The sequence below is a fragment of the Oryzias latipes genome, chromosome 8 (genome assembly GCF_053564925.1).
Source record: "Oryzias latipes strain Hd-rR chromosome 8, Olatipes_Hd-rR_3.1".
Taxonomy (NCBI): domain Eukaryota; kingdom Metazoa; phylum Chordata; class Actinopteri; order Beloniformes; family Adrianichthyidae; genus Oryzias; species Oryzias latipes.
In genome coordinates, this window is record NC_136244.1 from 27871865 (window position 1) to 27887500 (window position 15636).

Consider the following 15636-nt stretch of genomic DNA (forward strand, 5'->3'; position numbering starts at 1 on the left):
AAGAACCAGAACTTCTTTTACCCACAATTCTTTGGGTCCAACCAAAGACTTAATTCTGGAACATCTGAGTGTGAACTCACTGCATCCATCCATCCATCCATCATCCATCCATCATCCATCCATCATCCATCCATCTTTCAGACTCTCTCCTCATGATCGACTCATCCTTTTGAAAGGATCTTTACTCTACCACGTGGTAACAACAGTTCCAGCTACAACAAAGACCTTGTGGTCTTTCTGTGGTGAACACAGGTGTGACAAAGCCCCCAGTGTTCCTGGCGTGTCCCCTGGGTGGGTGTGTACCTGTGGCGGCGGTGAGACCGTTGGCGAGAGGAAACACCACATGGGTGGGCGGAGCGAACAGTGTAAAGGTGTCATCGGTGTGAGAGGCGGAGCTAAGGCTGGAGGAGAGGGGGGCCCTGGACAGCAGCTGCTGGCGCTGGGTGGGCAGGGAGGCGTGCCGGGATAGAGTGCCCCCTACAGGGCGAGACAGGAAGGAAGAGGAGTGGGGAACGGAGGTTATCAAGCTGGTGGTTAGAGATGGGGGGGTACTTTGTTGTTTGGATGGAGAGAAGGGGAAGGGTTGGAAGGGGTGGAGCATGGAATGGCCTAAAAGCACCCATGTTAGTTCTGGGATGGGACAGTGCCCCCTGCTGGTCAACATAGGACAGTGCATCATGTTTCAGTGATAAACATCCAGGTTCCACACATGTCCTGTTTCTGGGTCATAGGACCAAGACAGCACAGATCACTGTAGGCCACGGACCCAGGTCACTCTTTAAACCTAAACGGGTGAGTGATGCCGCCGCGGGGGCAGACGCCTCACCTGCTGAGGGGCAGAAGCATGAAACTAAAACAACAAACCAACATCTTCTTCTTTAACAATCACTTCAAACGGACCAAACACACAAAACGTAGACTCTCCCCGCTAGCATGAAGCTAACAGCAGAAAAAACTATGAATAATAGGAAGCATCAGAACAGAACCGGTCCTCCAGGTTTCACCATCAGTCTGGGGCTCCTGGAGGAGCAGGAACTCACCGCTCCTCCTGCTGATCACCTCCACGATGGACGGCGGGAAGAAGCCCACTCTGTCTGTCCCTCTCTGGCTGTCATGGATGTGACCCTTCCACCGGCCGTCTACGTGCTGCTCCAACACCTGCAGGGGGCGCCACAGAGACAGTTTCCAGTCTGAACACTTTCTGAAGTCTTCAGGGTTTCATGGAAGGACTCCAGCCCTTTCTGCTGCCTTCATTCTACTGTAAAGGATCTGGTTAAGCCACTGACTGTAAATGAGAACTGGACTGAGTGGCCCCGCCCCCTGACGTTCCAAACAGGAAGTGGCTCCAAGAAGCTCATAGACTTCTATTGAGAAATAAGCAGCTGTTACTTAGTCACTGCATTGCTCAGAATAAACATTCTAACTTTGACACCTTTTTTAACATCTTAATAAGTTATTCAGTTATTCAGTTTATAAACTGACCAATCGCATGATTCAATAAAAGTAAAGGAGCCTGCTGGCCTTACGTCCAAAAACTTGATTTCAAGAGGGAGGGGTGTGGCCTTCCAATGAGCTGACTCCTGATTGGTCAGAAGGGTTACCATAGAGATAATGATTCAGACCAACTCGGACCAATCACTTCTTACTGATGATTTCTGGCTCCAACGCGGCGGCCGTGTTGAATGACTTGATTTGGTGGAGCTGGCAGTACACAGTTTACTATTAGGGGTGTGGGGTGGGGGTCCCACTCACTCAGTCCAGGTCTTTGATCTAGTCGATGGTCTGGACCTGCTTTGTGTGAGTCACAGCGCCCCCTATGGACCAAAGACATTTCTGTGGACCTGCTCTGGTCTCTGCCGACATCACACATCACCTGTTACAGGTGATGTGTGATGTCTCACACACACACGGGGCAGACTTCCTCCACCAGCCTTGAACTTCTGCTCCGACTCTCACGGTTCCTGAACCAGAACCAAAAGCTTCTCACCATGATCACGTCTCCTGCTCGGATGTTGAGGGCCGTGGGGTCGTGGAGGTTCCAGTAGTCCTTCAGAGCTCGGACCTGGAGAATCCCCGTGGCGTCTGTGGAGAAACCCAAAAGGATCAGACGAACGGAAACAATGTATTGTTCTCACACACGAGGTCAGAAACACCACGGAGGGGGGAGTATCATGAGTAGTGGATGTTCAGAGGATTTGGGACTTAAATGTGAAGATTGAGTGAAAAACAGCAGAAAGCCGCTGAGTAAATAATAATTTAACAGAGTTCAGACGTTAAATCCAACGTTCGCGTCACCTAAAATCTGTGTAAAAAGTTCAGACCCTTTAGCCCTTTAGTACCTGAGACGTCACCGGCGACGGCAGAAAAACAAGATCAGAACTCTTTGACCGTTTAGGTCAGGGGGGTCAGACTCATTTTCACTGGGGGCCACATCTGCATAGTGTCTGTCCTCAAAGGGCCAGATGTAACTTATAAATGTAACAAAAAGTAATGAAAAATAAATGTAACTACTCCTTAATGGTAAATAACTCGTAACTTTTTAAAGTGACAATTCCAGTTGCATAGAAACATTTGTTAGCTTGTTACTTTAACATAAATCCTTTACATTTGATTCTGTCAGGTTAGGTTTTATGGACAGTGTTTAAGTCCTGATGTATAGCTGACCAATCAGATAGTTTACGTCAGATTCCCCCTAAATATGAATGAATACACATTAAAAACTTTTATGCTCTCGCGGGCCACATAAATGTCATGGCGGGCCTTAAGTCTGACACGAGTTTTAGGGGATTAATGTGGATCCAATGGATCCACTTCAGAATCCCATAAATGACAAACGGGGGAGGAGTTAGAATACTTCAAAGAACGTCAGACCGTTGCTGAGCCCCCCCCCCCAAAGTGTTCCGGATGTCAAGACGGCACAGCGGCAGCGTGTGCTCTGACCTCGCAGCATCTGCTTGATGTCTTTGCTGGCGTGTGACGTGGTGAACTGGTTGACGATGTCCAGCGCCGTCTGGTTGTAGGTGTTCCTGATGTTCACGTCCACTCCAGCCTGCAGGGACAACCACGCTAACACTTCCTGTCTTTCACGCTTTGCTTCGTGCACAGATCACGAGCACAGACAGACAAGCAGGAAATGTGCTGTAGCCATGGAAACCATACAAACCCATCAAGCTCCGCCCACGCAGAGCAAACCTGTTGAAAAAGACAGAGGAGAGCAAAGCTGCAGCAGGCCACGCCCACCTCCTCTTGTTTCGGGAGGGAACTCACATCCAGCAGCAGTCGGACCACTTCGGTCTTTCCGTAGAGCGCCGCTTCGTGGAGAGCCGTTCCGGACTTGGTGGTTCTGTTGATGTCGATGCCGGCCTTCAGCAGCAGCCTGGAAGGAGCGGTCGGTTAGACGCCGACCACGGAGGAACTCCAAGAAGACCGAACAGATTCAGACATGAACACGTCTCCCTGCTTCTCACTAGAACCAGCTGGAGGGAAATCCACCAGCAGGCGGCGCTGCAGCAGCCACATTCCCCGCTTAGCAGAGACCTTTGGCTAGCAGAGCGTTTGGTGCTCAGTTTAGCATCATCTGCTTCCTGATCCTGATGCTGGGATTCGTCTAAACTTCATTTTTGGCCTTCAGACGCTGGTCCAGTCTAGCTTTCATCAGCACAGTGAAGCCACATCTTCCTCCTGCTGCTCTGGAACAGGTGATTCATGTTTTGATCTTCTCTGCGGTGGCGCTGACCGCTCTCTGCCCCGCCGTCTCCAGCTGCTTCCACACTCAGCGTCCCGCCGCTTAACGGGGATCAATCTCAGGCTCCCTCCGCCGGCTGACGGTGTCTTTTAGAATCATTTTGAGGATTTTGTTTGTAGTTTTTGAATGTTGGAATGTTCTGGAGCCTCAGTATCGTTCTGGGCTTCTACATGTTTATCGTCCAAGACCTGAAGATCTTTCAAGAGTTCCCAGGACTCGGCCTGTGACTCGGGGAGGCAGAGCCTCCTAAAGTACTTTTCTGTGAGGTCTGCCAGAACCGTCCGTGGTTTTAAGACACTTTTGAAAACTCATCTTCTTACTCCAGCTGGTTTTTAATGATTTTATTTCCTGTTCAGCCCTCTGGTTGCTCTACAAACAATGAATTGACTGAAGTTCCAGAAATGTAACGATGTTTGACCAAAGATGTCGTCTAATTGCTCCTCACAAACCCTGCAGGGGGCGCTCTAACCCTCCTCCAGGTGACCTCACCGCAGATGTCGGTTTTCTCACCGGATCACGTCCTTGTGTCCGTTGCGAGCGGCGAGGTGCAGCGGCGTGGTGAAGGCAGAGTCGGTCGGCTCCTTCCTCTCGCCCTCCAGCAGCGCCACCACCATGTTGCTGCTCAGCAGCAGCTGCGCCACCTGCAGGAAGAGCGGAGAACCGCGTCACGGCGGGTCCACTGAGGCTTAGAGGACACCCGTCTGAATCCCAGACAGAGACCAGGAGGTCCCAGAGACTCGGAGCAGGTTTCTGAAGGGGGAGAAGCTGCAAACATGAAACCATCCAAGTCTGAGCTCGCCGCCTTAAACCCGGACCAGACGACCTGCAGGTGGGTCACGGTGACCCCCCCGTCCTCCGTGAGCACTCCTCCTATTCATAAAAAGTCAGAGCCCCCCCCATCAGTGGCGGACCCACCTTGACTCGTCCGAACTCGCAGGCCAGGTCCAGAGGAGTCTTCTTGGCCTTGTTGACCAGGCAGGGGTTGGACTGATGCTGCAGCAGCATCTCTGACTGCAACGACAGCAGCGCAGCGTCTGACCCTCTGCTATATGACCCCCCATCCCAGCACCCCCCATTGAACATGAGGCGGATGCCGGCTCCGCCCCCTTTGGGGACTCACCACCTGGAAGTGTCCGTACTGAGCGGCCAGGTGGAGAGGGATGTGTCCGTCCAGAGAGGCGCCGTTGACGGCGGCGCCGGAGCGCAGCAGCGTCAGCACAGACTCCGCCTTCCCCTGCCAGGCGGCGTAATGCAGCGGCCGCATCCCTGCACGGCCAAAAGACGGAGACCCATCATGCAGTTAGCAAGTTAAAAAAAAATCACGTTTTCATCCGGAGTTCATGCAAATGAGGAAAATGAGGAAACAAACGGAACGTCCGGCACAGACTCTGCCGCCCGCTTTGCTCACCGTTGCTGTCCTTCACGTCCACGGCGGCCTGAGCGTCCAGCAGCGCCGCCAACAGCTCCGTGGTTCCGGTGAGCGCGGCGTGGTGCAGCGCCGAGAACCTGCGGGTCAACAGGGACACGTGAGGGAGCTGCTGTCTCAGAGGGCGGGTCCCCAGAGAAACGGTGAAGGTTCAACGCCGCGGCTGGCAGGAGTCTCAAAGGGAAGAGGACACAGAACCAAAGCCGGCAGGTCTGGACTTTAGCCGCCAGAACTGCTGTGGGTTCCACGTTCCCCCAGCGCAGAAACGCCCAGGATCTGCTGACTCTGGTTCCCAGTTAGAGCGGTAGACCTGATCGGGGTTCAGGTCTTCTGATAAGCAGAACTGAGGTCCCTGAAGGTCCACTTTGAATCATCTGACAGTGAGACGTTTTCAGATTATGAAACGTCGGATCAAACGATGAAAGGTTCCCAAATATCTGTTAGAGGCAGCTGGCAGTGGCTGATGGTCTCAGCACCGCAGTAGAGCGCCCTCTGCTGTGCAAATTACACTTTCAACATTTTTGAAAAGTTTGATGAGTAAAAAAGATTTGCCAAGTTATTTTTTTTACGTTCATTAGAAACTTTGTGCTGCAGGATCAGAAATATTATGGATTTGTTTGGATTATTTGACTGATTTATTGATAGAGAATCAAATCTTTTCACTTCATTCCAACCGCAGTAATCAGAGAAATTCAGAGATGGACTTAAACGACTTCCTCTGTGACGCAGACTTCCTGTCCCTCTTCTGTCTCCCAGTTTCCGGTTGCGTGTTTGAACAGGATTTACGCCGCCTCGGACCAGAATGCTGTGGGGGCGGAGCTTGTGAAGGCTTCATTCAACCCCCCAGAGTAAACAACATATGAAGGAGTGTCTGTGTAACATGAGAGCAGCACACACACACACAAACACGCACACGCGCTCACACACCCACACACGCTCACACACACACACGCGCTCACACACACACACACTCACGCTCACACACACACACATGCTCACACACACACACATGCTCACACACACACACGCGCTCACACACACACACACTGACGCTCACACACACACACTGACGCTCACACACACACACGCGCTCACACACCCACACGCGCTCACACACACACACACACACCGACGCTCACACACGCACACATGCTCACACACACACTGGTGTGTCTGGACTAGCACCAACACTGGGGGGTGGCATTGTGTTTCTCTGTGACTCACACAGACCTGCAGACAAAGGTGAGACATAGGCCACGCCCCCTTTGCTGGGAAACACCTGGGTCCAGGTCTGCAGGGTTTTTTGCTCACCTGAAGTGTTCTAGCCTATGTGTGTGAGAATCTAACCAGTGAACCTAGGACAGTCCGCTCTGCTGGGACCGGCGTGGATGTTCTGATCCGCCTGGTGTCAGTTCCCCCCAGGGTGGAAACAGACCATCAGAACCAAAGATACGAGTGACATGAGAAGAATGAGTGAATGTCTGATGAGCAGAGGTCCTGATGCCGGTCCTACTTCCTTACAGTTCACACTTCATGTTCATGACTGCCTGCAGCGGTGAAGCAGCTTGGGACAGGAAGTCCAGTTCTCATGGTGAAGCGCAGAGGAAGTGCAGCTCGGGGCACCGTTCCATCAGGAGCTGAGCTCAGGAGGACAAAAAGAAGAAAGTAGAGCGACGGCGGGTTTTAGTCCCGCTCTTCCGTTCTAGCTGTGGGTTGCGTAACGATGGCGATAGCATTCATGTGCGCTCCTGCAGCAGGAACGCCGGGGGCGGCTGGCAGTAATGGACGGATCACTGAGGGAGGAGAAATGCTTCCATTTGTGGCGGAGGTTCCTTGGAGCGCCTAAAGGGGTGGGGGGGGGGTGGGGGGGCACGTGAATGAAGAGAGCAGGTGAATGTGAAGACGAGGCCAGCAGGAAGACCAAGAGACCAAGAGAGAACTGAAGACGGCTTTTGAAGGCGGACGGTACGGGAATTCATTGTTCTTTTCTCCTTTTCGCTATGGATCTGAATCCACATCCAAACATACATGTACTAACATACACATTCTAACATACACGTCCTAACATACACTTCATAACATGCATGTATAAACATACATGTCCTAACATACACGTCCTAACATACACGTCCTAACATACACGTCCTAACATACACGTCCTAACATACACTTCATAAACTACATGTATTAACATACATGTCCTAATATACACGTCCTAACATACACGTCCTAACATACACGTCCTAACATACACGTCCTAACATACACGTCCTAACATACACTTCATAAACTACATGTATTAACATACATGTCCTAATATACACGTCCTAACATACACGTCCTAACATACACGTCCTAACATACACTTCATAAACTACATGTATTAACATACATGTCCTAATATACACGTCCTAACATACATGTCCTAACATACACGTCCTAACATACACGTCCTAACATACACGTCCTAACATACACGTCCTAACATACACTTCATAAACTACATGTATTAACATACATGTCCTAACATACATGTCCTAACATACACGTCCTAACATACACGTCCTAACATACACTTCATAAACTACATGTATTAACATACATGTCCTAATATACACGTCCTAACATACACGTCCTAACATACACGTTCTAATATACACGTCCTAACATACACGTTCTAACATATACGTCCTAACATACATGTCCTAATATACACATCCTAACATACACGTCCTAACATACATGTCCTAACATACATGTCCTAACATACATATATTAACATACACGTCCTAACATACACTTCATAACATACATGTATTAACATACATGTCCTAACATACATGTCCTAACATACACGTCCTAACATACACTTCATAACATACATTTATTAACATACATGTCCTACCATACACATCCTAACATACACTTCATAACATACATGTATTAACATACATGTATTAACATACACGTCCTAACATACACGTCCTAACATACACTTCATAACATACATGTATTAACATACATGTATTAACATACACGTCCTAACATACACGTCCTAACATACACTTCATAAACTACATGTATTAACATACATGTCCTAACATACACGTCCTAACATACATGTCCTAACATACACGTCCTAACATACACGTCCTAACATACACGTCCTAACATACACGTCCTAACATACACTTCATAAACTACATGTATTAACATACATGTCCTAATATACACGTCCTAACATACATGTCCTAACATACACGTTCTAATATACACGTCCTAAGATACACGTTCTAACATATACGTCCTAACATACATGTCCTGATATACATGTCCTAATATACACGTCCTAACAAACACTTCATAAACTACATGTATTAACATACATTTCCTAACATACATGTCTTAACATACATGTCCTAACATACACTTCATAAACTACATGTTTTAACATACATGTCCTAATATACACGTTCTAACATACACATCCTAACATACACGTCCTAACATACATGTATTAACATACATGTATGTTAGGACGTGTATTAACATACATGTCCTAATATACACATCCTAACATACACGTCCTAACATACACTTCATAACATACATGTATTAACATACATGTCTTAACATACATGTCCTAACATACATGTCCTAACATACACGTCCTAACATACACTTCATAACATACATGTATTAACATACATGTCCTAACATACACGTCCTAACATACACTTCATAACATACATGTATTAACATACATGTATTAACATACATGTCCTAACATACACGTCGTAACATACACTTCATAACATACATGTATTAACATACATGTCCTAACATACACGTCCTAACATACACTTCATAACATACATGTATTAACATACATGTCCTAACATACACGTCCTAACATACACTTCATAACAAACATGTATTAACATACATGTATTAACATACATGTCCTAACATACACGTCCTAACATACACTTCATAACATACACTTCATAACATACATGTATTAACATACATGTCCTAACATACATGTCCTAACATACACGTCCTAACATACACGTCCTAACATACACGTCCTAACATACACGTCCTAACATACACTTCATGACATACATGTATTAACATACATGTCCTAACATACACGTCCTAACATACACTTCATAACATACATGTATTAACATACATGTCCTAACATACATGTCCTAACATACACGTCCTAACATACACTTCATAACATACATGTATTAACATACATGTCCTAACATACACGTCCTAACATACACTTCATGACATACATGTATTAACATACATGTCCTAACATACATGACCTAACATACACGTCCTAACATACACTTCATAACATACATGTATTAACATACATGAACTCATGGATGTAAACATTGTTGTGTTGACAGGAACTCTCTGGCTACCTGCACCTCCAGCTGAAAACCCCTCAGCTGTCTTGAAGTCTCTACAGTTTGAATCACTGGACTGAATTCATTCCATCAAACTTCCTCTGTAGCTGGATCCTCATGGAGCTTCTGAAGGAAGCTGATGTTCTACGTTTGACCCCCACCCTCTCTCCCAGGGGGTCATCTGTGTGGATGGGAATGCTCCTTACCCCTCAGACACTCAGACTCCCCAACGGTACACGCCACATTCCTGCCGGGAGCGCCACATTCCTGAAGGAGCCGACCAATCCAGAGGCTCCGGGTCCTCCTCCACCTGCAGAGCTTCTCTCCTGGGGGGTTCCTGGCTGGTCTGACATATGACTGTCATCACAGCACCTTCTTCTTGTTTCAGTGAATCTTGAACCTCCAAAGGTTTCTTCATCTTTTAGGATGGGGCAATAAAGACCCCAGAGGGGTCAAACGTGGCTCCAGAAGACAAAGCTTTGATTGACAGATTCTCCCGAGCCCGCTTTCAGTGGTAGGGGTGTGGCCTTCTGACTTACACACTCCCGATTGGAGAGAGTGGTTCTAATAGAAATGTAGACTGGCCAATCACAGCTCACTGAGGGCGTCTGGTTCCAACATGGCAAAGGAAATATTGTGGAAAAATGGCGACTGAAGTGACTTCACTTGGTTGGAATAGGAGAGGCCTTTTCTATAGATGACGTCATGTGATTCTATACAGTCGATGGCTGGAACTGGATGAAATGAAATGACCTTGAATGAACTTAAATCCAATGATTTGGACTGAAGTGGATTTTTTACTCTCTGATGCAAAAAATTATTAACACACAAATCATGAATTTCTTGTTGTTCTCAGTCGCTGAATGTCAGTTAGGAGTAACTGATTACTTTTGATTCTGGTAAATTACCAGATTACTTCATACAGTAACCGATTACTGCATGGCTAGAATAGCTGATTACTTCAGGGCTAGAGTAATTGATGACTTTGTGAGTACTCACATACACTACAGAGACTTAAATTGAACAAATACAACACAACATGCCCCCCCCCCCCATCACTCAGTGAGACAGCAGCCAACAGCCCCCCCGGGCTTCATTCTAGGTGGGGCTTCCATAGAAACCCTCCAGACTGAGGCAGCAGGACACAACAAGAGTGGTGGTGGTGGTGGGGGGGGTTATGGCCCAGAGTAGCCGACCCCCCTCCCACACACACATACACATCCCACAGATACACATTTGTCAGGTGAGTTTAAGTCTAACACACCAGAGCACCCCCCCCCCCCTGACCTCTGCCCCGCCCCCCCCAAAAGGCCATCAAAGGCCGTCCTGCTCTCACTGGGATGTCGGGACGGCGGGGCAGTCCCTGATGACCACGGCTGGTTATGGCGCCCCCTTTGTGGGGGCCGGCAGCTGCGTGACGGAGCAGCTGCAGATGAGGAAGACGAGGATGAAGCTGCTTCTGCACGCGGGCGCCACGAGTCTGAGCTGAACCATACGGAGCGCCACGTTTAAGATCCAAAAGACAAAATGTGACTGAAACCTGGAAACAGGAAACCGTCACCGAAACGCAGAAAGTGTCAAAATAAAACTCATAAAGTTTCATATTAAAGATCAATTATCAATCGTCTGTGTTTACTTTCTTCTAGTTTAACCACTTTTGAGAATTTCACAGGAGAGAATTCCAGAATCCAGAACCCAGAATCTAGAGTCCAGACTCTAGAGTCCAGAACCCAGAACCCAGAATCTAGAGTCCAGAACCCAGAGTCCAGAATCTAGAACCTAGAATCTAGAGTCCAGAATAGAGTCCAGAACCCAGAGTCCAGAATCTTGAACCCAGAATCCAGAGTCCAGAACCCACAATCTAGAACCCAGAATCTAAAGTCCAGAACCCAGAGTCCAGAATCTAGAGTCAAGAACCCAGAGTCCAGAATCTAAAGTCCAAAATCTAGAGTCCAGAACCCAGAGTCCAGAATCTAGAGTCCAGAACCCAGAATCTAGAACCCAGAATCTAAAGTCCAGAATCTAGAGTCCAGAACCCAGAGTCCAGAATCTAAAGTCCAGAATCTAGAGTCCAGAACCCAGAGTCCAGAATCTAGAACCTAGAATCTAGAGTCCAGAACCTAGAACCCAGAATCTAGAGTCCAGAACCCAGAGTCCAGAATCTAAAGTCCAGAACCCAGAGTCCAAAATCTAAAGTCCAAAATCTAGAGTCCAGAACCCAGAGTCCAGAATCTAGAGTCCAGAACCCAGAGTCCAGAATCTAGAGTCCAGAACCCAGAGTCCAGAATCTAGAACCTAGAATCTAGAGTCCAGAATCTAGAGTCCAGAACCCAGAGTCCAGAATCTTGAACCCAGAATCCAGAGTCCAGAATCTAGAGTCCAGAACCCAGAGTCCAGAATCCAGAGTCCAGAATCTAGAGTCCAGAACCCAGAGTCCAGAATCTAAAACCCAGAATCTAGAGTCCAGAACCCAGAATCTAGAGTCCAGAACCCAGAGTCCAGAATCTAAAGTCGAGAACCTAGAGTCCAGAACCCAGAATGTAGAGTCCAGAACCCAGAATCTAGATTCCAGAACCCAGAATCTAGAGTCCAGAACCCAGAATCCAGAGTCCAGAACCCAGAGTCCAGATTCCAGAACCCAGAGTCCAGAACCCAGATGCTCATCAGATCAACAGGAGCTTCAAGTAACCCTTAGAGTGCATTTGAGTCAAAATTGTTTCTCAAGCGTGAAAATGGGTTCGTTTTTGTGTGAGGTGTTCTTTCTTATGACCCCCCCACCCCACCCCAACTCGACCCCCACTGCGTCCCAGAGAGGTTCTCCGTCACTCACCCGTCAGAGTCCTGGTAGTTCACGTTGAGTTTCTTGGTGGATCCCAGCAGCTCTGAGGAAACAGAACACAGGGATCAGCATCGCAGACCAAACCGTCTCTACCGCCACCTGCAGGTCCGATGAGGCGGTTCTGAAGAAACGACGCAGAAACGCGAAGAACAGAAGCGTAACTGTAGCTCCGTAGCTCAGAGTTCTAGTTACACTTTATGAAACGTTCTACAAACATTCTTAACCTCCCCGCCCCAACATTTATAGTGACGCTAATGACATCACTGACCCCGCCTCTCAAACAGCGTTGCCATGGTAACTTACATACCAGTTCTTACATTGGTTTCCAAACACGAGTCTGAAGGACTAAATGAAGCCTGTGTGGAGAGCGCCCTCTCAGGTAGGGGCAGGACATGACAACAAGCCTGCATTTCTACAGGGACTGGACTTTTCCCTGGGGGGTCCACCCCCAAACTCTTCCTCCATTCATCTCCACCAAAGAGCATCCAAAACAGTCCTAAATGTCTCCACCACAGCTTAGAAAACATTTGAAAAACAACTTTAGAATGAAACTTGGCCCCCACCCCCACTATGTTCTACGAGGGAACCCTGGTTCCTGTGCAAAACCGACGTCACACAGGCTGTGCCCCCACCTAGCCGTGGAAACATGAACAATCATTTAATGAAGGTTACCACAGTAACCAATTCCTGATGCTAGATGATAAACGGAGGGCGGTCCAATCGCCCCCCCCCCCCCAAAAAAAGGTCCTGTTATAATAACGAGCTGGATTAGCCATTTTTAAGGAAGGGTTAATGGCCGACGAAGTGTGCATTATTTATTTATTTAAATGGTTTATTTCAAGCAATCAATTGAGAATAATACACAAAATCAATACAATCATCGGTTATACATTCGTACAATGACCTATCAAACTGAATTGCTTGTGGAACGCACGCCGTGGAGGCCCGTTCAGGCTTCAGGCCTCCACTTATACCACCGTCACTTACAAAAGCAATAAATATTAACCAGTTTTTAGTCCTTACTTATTGTTTTTTGTCCGATTTGGATCGCTTTTCTCACTCGCTGCACCACGTAACAAATAATCCGCGTCTCGCCGCAACGCCAAGATTCGGCGATATCTATATGCTGATCTTTCGATGTGTTGAATAAAGCATCAGTTCAGAGAGAAAGTTCTCCTCTTACCGCTTATTTTTGTCCAGATGATGAAGCTAAAGGTGCAGTGATACAAAACATTTAAGCTAGCTGACCGAACTTCTTTTTTCAAACTTCTTTTATCCTGTGGTTTATCACTTTTTAACGCACACCCAGCAGCCAATCAGAATCGAGTATTTACCCGGACCGTAGTATAAGTAAAGTTTAATGACGGCTTCAGGTTCCACTTTTGGAACCTAATCAGAACCAACGTTTCACAGATCAATAAACTTATCAGGCGTGAAGCTCTAATCAAGTTTAGCTATGTGATTTTCAAAACAAGAGCCTCTTCCACAGTCAAAGCCTCAGGCCTGGTCGCCTGGTTACGGCCACGGCGCTCCTGCGCCTCTGAAAAGCATTTTCCTGCAGATCCGATGACGGTACTGAAGCTGCCGGTGGCTCTGCTCATGTGCAGAACATCTGCTGGGTTATTTCGGACGCTTACGGAGCGGAGCCACGCTGACGGCCACAGGAATGAGGAGGAGGAGGAGGTTTGGGACGAAGGTCCAGACCAGAAACACGCTAAAATTAGACAGCTGGGGTTGAGGCTCAGCAGGAGAACCCACAGGTCTCCTCCGCTCCCTCGGAGGACAAAGATTGCCGAGCATGCACGCCGTCTGACCATGGGGGGGGGGGTCAGGCTCGTTCCGTGTGACCCCAGGAAATCATCTTCATCTTTCAAACTTCAGATGAACGTCCTCAGATCTGTCTGGAAACAGTAACAGGCCTGACCCCCCCAGCATTAAAAGGAGCATCTTTGATGTCTGATGGATCTTAACAGACCCCCCCTGCAAAGGCACAGGAAGCAGCGAGCGACGGGAAGGGGGCGTGTCAACCTCTAATCTGTCAGCTGACTGAATCAGGGCAGACATGTTCCCTTATCAGGTGTGGGGGGGGGGGGGGGGGGGGGGGGGGCTGTCCCTGTGGACCGGATCAGAACAGCAGAACCACAGTTCCTCTGATGAACAACCATCATCACATGGAAACATCCTGCTGACAGAAACGGGTCATCAGAACCAGCAGACGCTGCTAGCTCCTGTTTTATGATCCTGATCCTGTGGATTTGCTGTTGGGACATAAAACCTTTGATCAGCTGATGGAGGGAACCTCTGAGGGAGCAGAACCTCAGAGGGAGCAGAACCTCAGAGGGAGCAGAACCTCAGAGGGAGCAGAACCTCAGAGGGAGCAGAACCTCAGAGGTTCTGCTGGAGCAGAAAATCCCCCTGAGGCTGAAATTCAACTAGAATCTGCAGTTTTACTGCAAACTCCTTCAACTTATGGCAGCTTTTCTACCGATTGACCATCATTTAGCAGAAACATCCAGGAAAGGGGGGGCAGGAGCCCCCCTGCATGAAAACAAGAGTCACAGTCAAGAACCATGATGGGAAAAATGTCTTTAAACGTCTTTTCCTTTTGAGTTTCAAATAACGGACATTCTTTCTAGCTCTAAATTGTCTCCCAAATGTTGTTTCCATGGAAACAAGCTCGTTAGCTCCTGTGGTTCTGTCCCGTGCTCGTTTAGTAGGAACATCAGAACCGGACCAAACGTCAGACAGCGGAACATTCTGCTGGATGTTCAGCTAAACTACTGATGGCGGTGATGGGGGGGGGTTCTCTTAGAAACAAGCCAGAACTCTGAGCCCGCCCTCTCCTGCACTTCCTTTTCCAGAACAATTGCTGTTAACTCCTCCCCCAGAGGAAACCCCGCCTCCTCTTTGTGCAGAACTTTCCGGTTCTTGCTTCATGAAACCACCCGGCTCTGAGATCCTCATCTTTACATTTACAGATGTTTGAAATGTTTCTGTTTCACCATCACCCATCCATTCATCATCCATCCATCATCCATCCATCCATCCATCATCCATCCATCCATCCATCATCCATCCATCATCCATCCATCATCCATCACCCATCACCCATCCATCCATCATCCATCCATCATCCACCCATCCATCCATCATCCATCCATCCATCATCCATCCATCCATCATCCATCCATCCATC

The 15636-nt window shown here is 47.9% G+C and overlaps 1 protein-coding gene across 4 annotated transcripts in view; it reads right to left on the reverse strand.

Annotated features, from left to right (window-relative positions):
- The window catches only part of caskin2b (CASK interacting protein 2b), a 31816-nt gene that overhangs the window by 7065 nt on the left and 9115 nt on the right, over positions 1 to 15636 (reverse strand). For 2 of the 4 annotated variants that reach the window (XM_078951981.1, XM_023957193.2), the window contains exons 3-12: positions 12432 to 12483; positions 5154 to 5251; positions 4866 to 5011; positions 4661 to 4756; positions 4256 to 4386; positions 3268 to 3376; positions 2941 to 3049; positions 1988 to 2082; positions 1041 to 1158; positions 304 to 477 (exon numbers count right to left, since the gene is read on the reverse strand). In XM_078951981.1, coding sequence (XP_078808107.1) covers positions 304 to 477; positions 1041 to 1158; positions 1988 to 2082; positions 2941 to 3049; positions 3268 to 3376; positions 4256 to 4386; positions 4661 to 4756; positions 4866 to 5011; positions 5154 to 5251; positions 12432 to 12483 — 1128 coding nt within the window. Of the gene's footprint in view, positions 1 to 303; positions 478 to 1040; positions 1159 to 1987; positions 2083 to 2940; positions 3050 to 3267; positions 3377 to 4255; positions 4387 to 4660; positions 4757 to 4865; positions 5012 to 5153; positions 5252 to 6482; positions 6594 to 12431; positions 12484 to 15636 lie in introns of those variants that run through there. The other 2 variants (XM_078951983.1, XM_078951982.1) reach the window with 2 other exon arrangements.